This window comes from Anser cygnoides, chromosome 3 (assembly GCF_040182565.1).
Source record: "Anser cygnoides isolate HZ-2024a breed goose chromosome 3, Taihu_goose_T2T_genome, whole genome shotgun sequence".
Taxonomy (NCBI): Eukaryota; Metazoa; Chordata; class Aves; order Anseriformes; family Anatidae; genus Anser; species Anser cygnoides.
Window position 1 is genome coordinate 83190124 of NC_089875.1, and position 12680 is coordinate 83202803.

The window sequence follows — 12680 nt, forward strand, 5'->3', positions numbered from 1 at the left end:
TTGGCCTTCCTGCTCCTCGGGAAGCTTTGCTCTGAATGCACATTTCTTTTCCTAGAGCCACGCTGCTGTTCCAGTCAGATTGCTGCTCTTGTACCTGTTCCTCACACCTCTTGTGACCAGGGCAGATAAGTCCTCTGCAGAGAGGCCGTCTGTGGAGGTGCTGTTAGGAGAAAAAAAAAAAAAAAAACTTACAATGGTTTCTGAAAACTGCTTCTCCATTGTGGTTAATAAAAGAGCTGCTTTGGAGCTTTTCGGCTTTATTTCAATTTTGTATTTAAAACAAAATACCTCATTGTACCAATATTTGTTTGAAAAACATAAATAGTAATGGTAGCCATGAATTTATGTGAAGAGTCCATTGCATGTATAAGTACTTGGGGGCTTCTTTTTTTTAATTTTTCCTAAAAGTTAACAATAAATAAAATCATTTTCAGTGGAAATAGCTCATCTTTTGTCTTCAACAGCATAAACAGCCAGACTGACTAAACTGGACAATAAAATCTCCGCTGGTGTAAAACCATGACAATACGTATAGCATTGTGAAACATACTTAGCTGAAATGTGATGGCACAGTCGCTTCCCAGTTGGAAAAGTCACCATGCGAGCGAACAGGAAATCTGGAAAGCCTAATGAAAAGGGACAGCATGGTTTTACACAGTCTGGCAGAAGGATAGCACTGTCCTGAGATTAGGGGATTGAGCAAAAAGCTGGCGTGCCGAATTGCAGTTTTTATGTAATGGCTTTAGCAAATATCCTCTAGGACCCAGTGGAAATGTTCGGTGAAGCAAACTTTGGGAGCGATGGCCAATCGTTAAGCAAGTGGCGAGGGGAAAGCTCCGAGGGAGAAGCTCTTGAAAGCCTGTCTGAAATATGAAATCGGGAGCGCAGCGTTTCTGCTGCTGATCGCTGGCAGCCAGGCGATGCTGGAATTAGCGGCAGTTCGATGTTCAGAGCCGGGGGGACGCGTGCCACGGCAGCTTACGGCGGCACGGCGTGTCTAACCGTTTCCAGCAGCATGCCTTATTTCGCAAAACTCCTTTTGTTAATCTTTTGCTTGGTTCTTCTCGTGGAAAGCAGGAAGCACAGGAGGAGGAGGTGGACAAGCCAGCCAGAGGTGCAGAAAGCCAGGTACGGGTTATTATAATACCTATGTTTCTCTTCCCGCAGTGTAAAAGTACATTATTGCACAGTCCTAAAAACTGCCCTGTCAGGCTGTCTGTGTGTATAGTGAGAACAGCTTCACAAATAACATTTTTGAATAGTTTTTGATACCATATTCACTTTTAACTGTACAAGGATGCAGTTAATGAGGCGGGTTTTGCAGATGCCTTGACAACTTCTGCGTGCTTTGTGGCGAAGGTGATCTCAGAGGTGTGTGAATAGCCCAGCTGCAGAGAGAATTCAGGGATGCTGAACATGAACAATGAACAGAGATGTTCAAATCCGCATGTTCTTCAGCATCCGACCACTGCAAGTGTTTCCAGAGGAGGCTGTTTGCTGTCTGCTGGACTGCCTGCGCTGCTCATGTTCACTTGTGCTGTCACCTAACGACTTGAGGTGTTGCTTAGCATGCACGGCATTAATAACACACAGAAAATTACCCAGCAGTAATTCTAAATGTATTTTGAAAAATTGCGTGGAAATTAAAAAAATGTATATTTCAAAATCAAGCAAATGCACAAGAAAGAGTTAAAGGTCTTGGCAAACTTTATTAGATTTAACGTTGCTGAGATTTGACCAGAGGTTTACATTAGAAAAGATAATCTTCCAAACCTGCCAGACAGCCCAAAGGATGTTATCCTTTTTTGTGGTTATGTCATCCAGGGGCAATTATATCTTACAAGACTGTTCATTGTTCTAAGGGCTCAAAAATAAAATTGGGTTAATCCTTATTAAATGGCTTCTCTATGGCCGTAAATCTTCATCTTTTTATTTATTTTGGTGTGTTTTTTTTTTTTCTGCATTACACTGAACTTTTTTTATTTTAGAGGGAGTGTTAGTACTTGCACACATTGCAAAGAAATGTTGTGATACAACTGAAAGCAGAGAGTCCCTAATGTGTTCTTAGATTTATACAGCTTTTTGAAAAATACAGTAGTATATATGCTTTTAGTGACATAAATGTTATTAAGCTGAAACAACTAGGGCCTGATCCTGAAACCTGAAAGCCGTCTGAAGTTTTGCCAATGATTTTAACAGAATCTCAATTATTGGATGAAATCTTTTATTTAACTCTGATTTTTTTTTTCTATTTCTGTGAAATATGGGGAAGTCAAGATGAGCGTTTTCTTTCAAACCATTCACATATGGTAGAGATCATCTACTTTGAAGTAACAAAATAGTGTGTATCCTTCTAAACGTGACTTTATCCAGAAGCAACACTATTCTCTGGCATAATAATTTATTTGAGTATTTTTTACTTTATTTAAATGCAGCAAAGTAATGTACAATTTCTACAGTCCCATTGTTTTTGGGAAGCTGTAATAGAGTGGAGTTCAAAGTGCTGCTAAATTTATTTATATAGATGAATTTACTGTAAGGAATGACTGATAATATTTCATTTCCTGTGAGATGATTTTAACGATCAGTTTTCCAGCCAGGTAAAACCTAAGGAGAACTATATGCCTGATATATATATTTACATTTCCTGTGCAAACAATGTACTTATTTAGAAGTATATAAAATCAAATATTTGGAAGTGGCAAATGTGAATGACATTTTAAATACAGAGAATTTTGTAATACTACCAAAACAAGTGTATGGAGCAGTGACATAGATACCTTAAATTTCCAGTTTCATATAATAAATAGCGTCTAAGTCAGCAATGAACAGTGGCCTGTTCTAGTAAAAGCAAATAACAACCTGTTCCCATGCTGGTTTTCTAATCGTGTAAGAGAAATGAGAACAGCATCCTTATTTAATAACTGCATCACATCTTCTGCTTTGTATTTCTCTCGATGGCTTACCGTAAGGAATATAGTAGATTTATTTTACACTAGTGACTTAGCCAAGAAGATTTATTCCTGTGTTTGGGAGTCTGTGTTTGAGAAGTTTGGTATTTTGTGCCTTTTAATGTGATACATCAACCTGCTTTGAAGCTTTTTATATTGTTTTGAGACTCTTAATTGAGCTGCATGAGTGCAGGCCTACCCTTCACTGCTTGAACACTTTGTAGAGGTTCTTGCCAGGGATCTTTGAGTGCTTGGCTTCGCTGCTCCATCCGGCTCTGGGTGTCTCTTTAGTGCGTACGGAGAAGTTGTTGAGCCTGCGCCTCCGCAGGAGGGGAACACGCTGTGGCAGAGCTATGGCTGTGAAGTTTGGAACCCAAATTAAGAAATGCCAACTTAACAGTTGCCTGTGCATCTTAATCTTTTCTTTTGCTTGATGTTAAATTCTGTGATGTGTTGTTTTTTTTTTTTTTTTTTTCCTGTGGGAAGGGGACCTCATTCAGCGTGCTGAATGGGTAATGCTTCCTCAAGGAGCAGCTGCTCTCCTTTCCCTTACTCCTGCACCCCTGCCTCACGTTTCAGCCAGCAGAAAGGCTGTGTTTGAGCCAGAAGTTGCTTTCAACTTCTGTTAGCTAAAGACCTCCTACCAAGATTTTTGGAAGCAGTTAGCGACTTGGAGTATTTCATTAAATTTTCTGGGCACGCTACACCACCAGCCTTAGGCTGGGGCCCAGAAGCAGAAGACGACCACCAGGGCACAGCAGCACAAAGCTTGCTCCAAGCAGCAGCCCCCCGAGACAAGCGGTGTGCTGATCATGCCAAGAGGCTGCTGGTGGGTCCCCGTAGCTGCACCCTTTGGCCCTGTGCAGTGCTCGCCACCCAAGCAGCCTTTCGGCACTGGAAAAATGAGCATTATCGCAGTGCTGCAGCTTTGCAATTAACCATGCTGGTTTGCTTCAGCTTCTGCTGACACAGGGGCAACTTGCACTGATGTCACAAGGAGGAAGGCGTGTGATATTTTTTTGTTTCCATGAGCCAAAGATGACACCTTAACTGGCAAGGGGCACGGGGAGAGGCAGGCAGATTGGATAGCCCTGCCCTGAAATAGCCAAAATAAAAGGCTGAGTGTTTTCAGCCTTGCAAGGGAGCAAGTCTGCGTGAAATGTCCTTGTGACTTTCACCCTCTGCTGAATGGATTTGGGCTTGGGTTTGGGCTGAATGGATTAGGAGGAGGCAAGGAGTGAAGGATTGCGGGTACATTTTTTTTTTAATATATATATATTTTTAAATCACAGAATCGTAAGGGTTGGAAGGGACCTCAAGAGATCATCAGGTCCAACCCCCCTGCCAAAGCAGGTTTCCTAGAGCAGGCTGCCCAGGTAGGCGTCCAGACGGGCCTTGAATATCTCCAGAGAAGGAGACTCCAAAAAAATCTTGATTTATTGTTGTGGAGAACAAACAAGAATGGATAGTATTGTGTAATCACCTTTAATAAACTAAAAACATGAACAGTGATAAAACAGGTTTATTATTATTATTTATTTATGGTTAAAAAAACGTTCTTCCTATTGCCAAGCAAAAATGCAGAGTCCTAAGCTGCTGATGTGTTGGGCATGTGACCGTGCACATCTACGTGGGGCGTGCAGCATAATGGAGCGAGTAAATGTGGGGTGCTAATCGAGGGGTGAGTCTGTTGTTATGGCAGACATAAACTTCCACTGTACTTCCCTTTCCGTCTTCCAGGAGAACTTCGCAGCAGCCGTATGTGTGTGAGTTAGAAAAACAGGAGGTATTGTGCCTCTCCTGGTGCTGGGTTGCTGCAGCTCCTACACAAAGTAAATTAAGCCTTCAGCTTTATTTTTATTTAAAAAAATAATAATCACTGAAACCGTAAAATAGTTTTCCAAATCCCGGTAGGAAATAGGATAAGAGGAACCAGCACGCTGTGACCACGAGCTACCATCTCGTTGTGGCAAAAGTCAACGTTAAATTCCACAGAGGGAGGTGCAGATCCCTCCGAAGCCCTGGTGCAGGCGCTTGTGCCACACCAGCGCTTAAATTTACTTCTTAAATTTACTTTCAGCCTCTCCACTTTAAGTGGTTGCCTTATGCCCTGCAACGCAAAGACTGTTTCCACTTTTTTAAAGCTCTTTATCTTATTCTGAAAAGTCCCGAATGTCCGCATGGGTGCCCAGCTCTTGCTTGAATCCTGCTAAGCTGTTGTGTGTGATGCGTCTTGTGCCATCAAAATTTAATTTGGGTTGGTGTGTCTGGCAACATGGAGAGGATCTACCTTACACAGTTGGGAACAATTATGGGCAAAAGTGGTTAGAAAGGAAAATGTAAATAAACGTAGGGCAATAATGGAGAATCTTTCACAGAAACTTAATGAGAAGCCTGTCCCCTTCTCTTTCCTATAAACAAGAACAAGAACTTGCAAAGGCAATTTTATTGAGCTCATCCCATGTGAGTGAAATGTAAACAAGCAATAAAATTATATATGAAAAGCCTGGGAAAAAAAGTGCAAAGAAGGTGGGTGGCTTTAAATGAACAGTCATAGACTACAGAAAGCATATAAAGAAAGCAGAAAGAAACCCTGGCAAACCTATAATCAGATATGTTAAAGACAGTGAGCACTGGATTTACTCTATTAAAAATCTTTGTAAAAGGTTTAAATGGATTCGTAATTAAATGACAGACCTCTACATCTGTAAATTTTGAATCATCCAAGAGGTACAGTGCAGGGATGGGCAGGACCTGGTGATTGTGTGGTGGCTGTTAAACACAACCCCTTTCTCAAGAAGCTCCTGAATATCTCCGCGTTCTCCCTAAAACATTGCCCGGGTCCCCAGCCCCTCTGCCCCCAGAGTTTTCTTTGCTACTCCTGTGTGCCCTTTGATGGTTTTAAATGGGTTGATGGGAGCCTGGTGCTTCCGGGAGGCTGTGCCATCGATTTACACGATGGCCTTATGATGCTGTCAGCGTTTTTTGTACAGCATGTGATCCAAAGTTTTATCGGAGTGTTTATTGCTTTGTTCCTGTTGTTTATTTTTCACTCTTTGGATGGAGAGGTTGCACTGGGCAGTGTCTCACCACTATGGCGTCTTTCCACGGTGGTTAAAGTTGAGCAGACACGGTACGATCGTTCATCGATGACAACTTGCAGGAGCAGCAGGGTGGAGTGCTTTGTCAGCAGCCCTGGGTTTTCCAAAAAATGCATCATGATTTGTATTTTAATGACTCCTGAGCACATGCACAGGCTTCCCACAGCCATGTTTATAAGAGTGGAGATTGTTTTGTAAGGTCTGAATTTTTGATCAAGATTGAAATCCTAATTTACTCTCACTTTTTGTACCTGTTAGAGTAGTCCCTTCATTTTTTCCTCCAAGATGTTTGTTCCTTATCAGACAGTAATATTCCTCCCACACAGGTGAATGCATCTTAACCCCTTTGTATATAGTTCTTTTTATTTATTGTTTTTAATAAATAAAAGCCACTTTCAGTAAGTGGCTGACACGTGGCTAATTGTGTCAATATTTACAGCTGTGTCAGATCTTATGCCCCCCGAGCAATGGGGTTGAGGAATTTAATGGTTCAAGCCCTCCTTCCTGCACCACTGGGGCACGGCCAGGGCTGCTGAGTGGGGTTTTCTGAAAGTGCAAGCAGCATCTGCCTGCTGCTTACTTATCCACTTCTGCCACTTCAGTGGCTTTTATCAGGGGCTTGCTTTCGTCCTTATTCTATTGTCCTCATATAATCTCTGATCTTCAAATAAAAAGTCGATTATTTTACACCTCCCCCCAAATATTCAGAAAAATGAAGCGTATCTTGCTGACTTCTTTACATAAAAACTCTATTTTCCTGCTGCCACGGAGGGAAATGGGTGATTTTGTCACTGTTTAAAGCCAAAAGAAAAAGCTCTGTGTCTGCACCAGCAGCCGATACTCATGGGGCAGATAGCCCCAGAATAACGTATGGCACTGTGTGACCCCTACCAAAAAATCAGCTTTCTCATGGTACTGTAGCACTGGTACCTATCCAAGTCACAGCGGTGCTTCCCTCCCTGGGGCTGCTCCCACGAAGCTGCACCTCCTGCTGACAGCCTTAGCAGGGACCGTGAAACCTGCCAGGGGGAAATCAGCCGCTGCTCTCTCTTCCAGCCACATCTATAAGAAGAACCACGACGTGACCAAAACTCGGAAAGGAAAGACGGAGCAGCTTCTCAGGGTCGATGACCATGACTTCACCATGCGGCCGGCTTTTGGAGGTGAGAAAAAAAAGCATTGCTGTTAATTTCATGCTCAATTATTAAAAATAATAATAATAATAATGCCTGTGACCAGATGGCTCTCCCTTACACCGTGTGAATGGGGAGGATGTGGGTGGTTTCAGGAGATACCTCCAGGTGGTTCAGAGGGGCCTCACCTCCTCCCCATCGCCTTCTGTGCTCCATGCAGCTGCACTCCTTCCTGCTGCTAATGCAAGCTCCTTTTGCTGGTGTTCCCCGGAGTCTTCCTAAAAGGTATTTCTCTCTTTTGGGAAGATAACCAAGCTGCAGGTTTTAATGTCCACTTGTAGTTGTGAAGTCACAATGAGCTTCCCAGTTGTCTTGGTCGAATTGCAGTAACGAGCTCGTTAGGTGGGTCACATTGCTAGGAAAAAATGAAGTATTTTTGTCCAGACAAAATCTTGTCTCAGACTCCACAAGAGCAGCCACAAGGTCAGTAGGGAGGCCTCCATCACCTTTGCTTCTGTCTTGTGTTGTATCCAGCTACTGGAACGTGCTCTCCTGATCTTTCTAGGGTCACTACGCAGATGTAGGAGGTCGCTACTGCAGATGTAGGAGAGTGCCAGAAAATGTACTTGAATGAAAAATGTGGTAATACACCAGCAAGAAAATCCTTCTTGGCCTCCTTTTCTGATTAGATCAATAACCAAGACTCTCCACAGCTAAGGACAGCTTTCTAAAGCTTTTGCTGAATGGCTGATACTGCGTCCTTTGTCATCAGCCTTCTCAAAGGAAGCACAATGTTCCCCTGTCCAGCTGGTCCCACGGGAATTTGTATTATCCGCCTGCTGTTTAGAACAGAGCTTCTCTGACCTGCCTGTTTGTGCTGGAGAAGAGATGCTTGCCATCCCATAGAGCTGATGTGCTGATCTGACAGCACAGCGCTGTCCCCATGCTCACAGTTTGTGTTTCTCCAAACTCCAGAGTTCAAAATCCATCATCAGCAGATTTCTCTTTTTTTTTTCTCTGTACTTTACTAGCAAGTGGCATTCCAGTCTGCCCATTGGAGGTGGCTCTAAATAACCAGTAGTAAACTCGATCTGCTATTTCCCAAGTAGAAGTTTGCCTTAAATTGTTCTCGGGGTATAATATAGGGAAATCTCCCCTGGGGGGTTTGGTGACAAAGTCAGACATGCAAATCCACCTCCGGGCTAAGGTCTGGGAGCTGGCTCTGGAGGCACTGGGCATCCCAGCTCCTTTAGAGGTGGCTGCACGTGCTGCTTAAGGTGGGTCTCTCCACCAGCTGGTTAGGGAAAGAGATCATGGCTCAGTGGTGGTATTTCCTCTCCAGCCAGGTTGTATGCAGTTGTAGGTGCTGGGTGGACAGAACCATGCACTGGTAAACAAAGACACAAAAATATATATAGAGAAAATATTTCTAGTGGTCCAGACAGCAGAGAAGAGCTTCAAAGCACATGCCTCAAAAATGTTAGAAACCCAAATCATTAGAGATTGGGATGCTGTGAGCATCCCAGTGATGAAGGGACTGGAACACCTCCTTCAATGAGAAAACGTTGATAGCTCGGACAGTTCAGCCTGAGGAAGAGGAGGCTCAGGGGGGATCTCATCAATGTATAGAAATACCTGAAGGGGGGGGTGCAAAGAAGGGGCCAGGCTCATCTCAGTGACGCCTAGTGGCCAAACAAGAGGCAATGGGCACGAACTAGAACACAGGAGCCAGCATTTAAACACGAGGAAGCCCTTCTTTACTGCGCAGGAGTCGGAGCACTGGCACAGGTTGCCCATAGAGGTGTTGGAGCCCCCTCCTTGGAGACCTTCAACAGCCACCTGGACGTGGTCCTGGGCAGCCTGATCTGGGTGTCCCTGCTGGAGCAGGGGCATGTTCAAGATGACCCCCAGAGGTTCCTTCCAACCTCAGCCATGCTGGGACCCTAGGGGAAGATGAGGGGTTTTGTTCTGCTGTGCTGATGGTGTAGGTTTTCATGTCCAGTGTCATCACTGCACAGTACTTCTGCAAATATCACATTTTTACTGTTTTTCAGTGTCACGGAGCCCATGAGGATTATCTCTGTGCTCAGCTGACACCAAGCAGACATTAACACGGGGTGTTTTGCTATGCACTGTGAGTTCCTTCAGTTTTTTGCTGCAGTAATGCCACTCAAACTGAAGTAGTCGGACCTGCACGTGGAAAGAAGGCCTTTGTACCGCAGCAGTGGTGTAGAAGAGCCCGTGGGACACGTGTGACTGCAACTGGCCACTGCCCTGAGACATCTTCTGCTCTCTGAGGGCAGCTCAGGCACCATGGCCTAACGGAGAGTCCGTCCCAGTGGAGCTGCTGTGATGTTAAGTTCCAAGTGGGAAAAAGCAGCTCAACTGGAAAAAACAAACAAATAACATCATAAGGAAATTGTGAGTGATGTTAGACCATCAAAAATTTCCAGTACTGTAAATGTGATGGTTCTGAAGCTTGGTGAAATAATGTATTGCTGTTAGCCTCCAAAATTTTTGGTGGATCAGCCTACAACTTCATGACTGAGCTTTAAAAAGGGGATGGAGCCTGTAGCTGCATTATCATGCCCACGGTGACTCTTGCTGGTCTGCAGAGGGCAGCCAGCAAGCAGCCAGCCCAACACAGCTGTGACCAGGCTGTGCGAGACGAAACAGAAGAAAAGCATTAGAGGAAAGCGAAAGGCTTTTCAAGAACGACTACCTTTTGTGAAGAGCCAGCGAGCAGGCAAGCGTTGTGTAAGTTGTGTTGTTAACAGCCCAGTGAGCATCGCTGTCCCGCCTGCTCTCAGCCCATTAGAGGCAGGCCATTGGGTACAGTGGTAAATGACAAAGATTTTTGCTTTGCTGGTGCTCAAAGTAGTCTCCATAGCCTAAAATAGACTGTGTGTGGTTTGACCCTTGGGGAGTTATCTCCATGTCAGTGACCTTGTACGAGCTAGCAGATGTTCAGGTATTATTTACAAATATTAATATTTAAAGATTATGTAAATGTTTGTTTTGCTGCCTTCCTTGAACATCCATTTTAAGCATTTCATCTATGACATCTCATATTTTACAGGGAGCTTGTGAATAAGCAGCTTTAGATGATACTTAAAATAGCTGTATCTTCTTTGCCTAGGAGCAGCCCCGTGCTGTACTTTTATCACATTTCTTCGTAGCCTGATAGCCTACCATCGGCCTGTCCTCGCTGCCCTCTGTGGGCAGTATTTCCATCAGGACGGATGAAGGGTGGGATGAATGAAGCATCATCCGTTCACTTGGGGTTTGTGTCACGAACACTGACACCATAGGGCTGGAATAAAACTCACCTCTCCCTCAGTGACAGGCCATCGGCGAGCCATGTGGCAGCTGCTGGGTGCATGAAGGCCCCAGACATAATACACACACACGTGTGTTATGTATACACAAACACGCAGGAACCCTGAAGACTTTTACAGCCTGTGGATCTCTTAGGAACATTTATAAGACTTCAGGCATTTGCAAAATCCCTGGCAGCAGAAAAAAGTCTCAAACCCGCTTGTTTCACATGTAGATATTTTTATCTTGGGGCCTAAGTCTGCCTCAGTCCTTCACAGATAGAGGAGGGGACGGAGAGACCGTCTCAGAGAAACACACCAAGCCTTTGAAAACACTGCCAAAGAGATAAATGAAAGAGATGTCACAAAGCTTTAGTCTCATAACAAGAGGGGAAAACTGTCTCCAGGCATTTTTCACGGTGGTTGGCACGTTTCCCCCAATCTTCCAAAAACATTTTTTTTAACAGCGTTAAAAAAAAAAATAAACATCATGTTTGTGGCCAGTGCCTGCTTCTGCTGTGTGGGGAAATGACTGGCCCTTTGCAGCTTTCTTCCTGCTCCTCAGTGGGTGGTTTTAGGGGCTGAGACGCTGGGATGTGACAGGCTTTGACATTAGACACCTTCTGAAGTTGTTCCTCAACGGGACTTGTGGAAACTTTCTGTGCTCCCTCGAGAGGTTAGCCCCAGACTGGATGTTCTGTGTAACCCGGGACAGAGTTTGGAATTCAAATGGGAGTTTTTGCAAGGTGAATCAAGCCACAAAATCATCTTGGTGTCAGAATCCATCGAAAATGGTGGCTTGTTGTGTCTGAGCTTTGGGTTGGTCTGTCCTCCTCATCTGACCACTGACCCACCCAAAATGGTGGCTTATGTCTGAGCTTTGGGTTGGCCGTTCTCCTCATCTGACCGCTGAATGCAGGTGCAAAGGGAGTCTTCTGTAAAGGTCTTCTGTATTGGATCTTTGCTACAGACAGCACCTAAGCTGAACGTTTAGTGGCTTTTGCTGAAAGTAGGTCACAAAACGCAGCACCTTTCTGCAGAGGGAAGAGAAATGAGGGAGTGCTCTCACCACTGGTCCTCAGGATATCAGGTTGTGAGCGTGGCAAAGAAATAAAGGCCTTTAAAGCCACAAACACCTTGACAGGCTGGCTCCTCAGTGTCCTTCTAACACCCAAGTTTGGCATGAGGCAAAGACAATGTCATGAGGGAATTTAGAGAAATAAGATGTTACTGGGGCAGTTTTTGAAGGTGTACATCTACAGTGATGGGGTGTAATGGTGCTCTGTCATATCATAGAATCACAGAATGGTTTGGGTGGGAAGGGACCTTACAGACATCTAATTCCAGCCCCCTGCCGTGGGCAGGGACACCTCCCACCAGCCCAGGTTGCCCAAAGCCCCATCCAGCCTGGCCTTGAACACCTCTAGGGATGAGGCATCCACAGCTTCTCTGGGCAGCCTGTGCCAGGGCCTCACCACCCTCTGAGTGAAGTATTTCTTCTCAATGTCTAATCTAAACCTACCTTTTTTTAATTAAAAGCCATTCCCCCTTGCCCTATCACTCCACTCCCTGACGGAGTCCCTCCCCAGCTTTCCTGGAGGCCCCCTGTAGGTACTGGAAGGCCCCTATGAGGCCTCCCCGGAGCTTTCTCTTCTCCAGGCTGAACAACCCCAGCTCCCTCAGCCTGTCTTCACAGGAGAAGACATATCACAAGTAAATGCTAAGTGCTCTCATCAGCCTCAATTTGTGCTGCAGGTCACTTAAATCCGCTCTCAACGGGCAAATGTAAATATCTTCTTCAAAAAGATGATGTCTAATTTTCAATTTTTGATGTTAATATTGTCAAATTTGCTAATGACTTGCATGAGTGTCTTGAGGTTGCTTAGAAGCTGCCACTGTGCTGTGTTTGAGATGCAAGGGGAATACTTTATAGGTGGATAGATGGGTTCATTTCTGTATTGTAAGTAAGAGCCTGACTTTTTTTTTTTTTGTTCTTCTTCTTTCTGGCTGTATCAGTCCTGCTGAATTAGGATTTGTGTTATGCAAGATATTGCTGTGGACAGTGATGGAGATGACTGATGTTGATATGTGTGCTTTTTCTGGAAGAAATGTCAAGGTTATACAATTTATCCCTAGACCTTGATCTATAAATACTTGAACTCATGTTTAATTTGAATA

The 12680-nt window shown here is 44.4% G+C and overlaps 1 protein-coding gene across 3 annotated transcripts in view; it reads left to right on the forward strand.

Annotated features, from left to right (window-relative positions):
* The first annotated feature begins 96 nt into the window (after positions 1-96).
* LOC106035345 (gamma-aminobutyric acid receptor subunit rho-2) overlaps positions 97-12680 on the forward strand; it is a 36424-nt gene continuing 23840 nt past the window's right edge. Inside the window, exons 1-2 of one of the 3 annotated variants that reach the window (XM_048049480.2) lie at positions 97-1128; positions 7109-7215. In XM_048049480.2, the coding sequence (XP_047905437.2) occupies positions 944-1128; positions 7109-7215 (292 nt within the window). In that variant the 5' untranslated portion in view covers positions 97-943. Of the gene's footprint in view, positions 1129-7051; positions 7216-12680 lie in introns of those variants that run through there. The other 2 variants (XM_066994539.1, XM_066994540.1) reach the window with 2 other exon arrangements.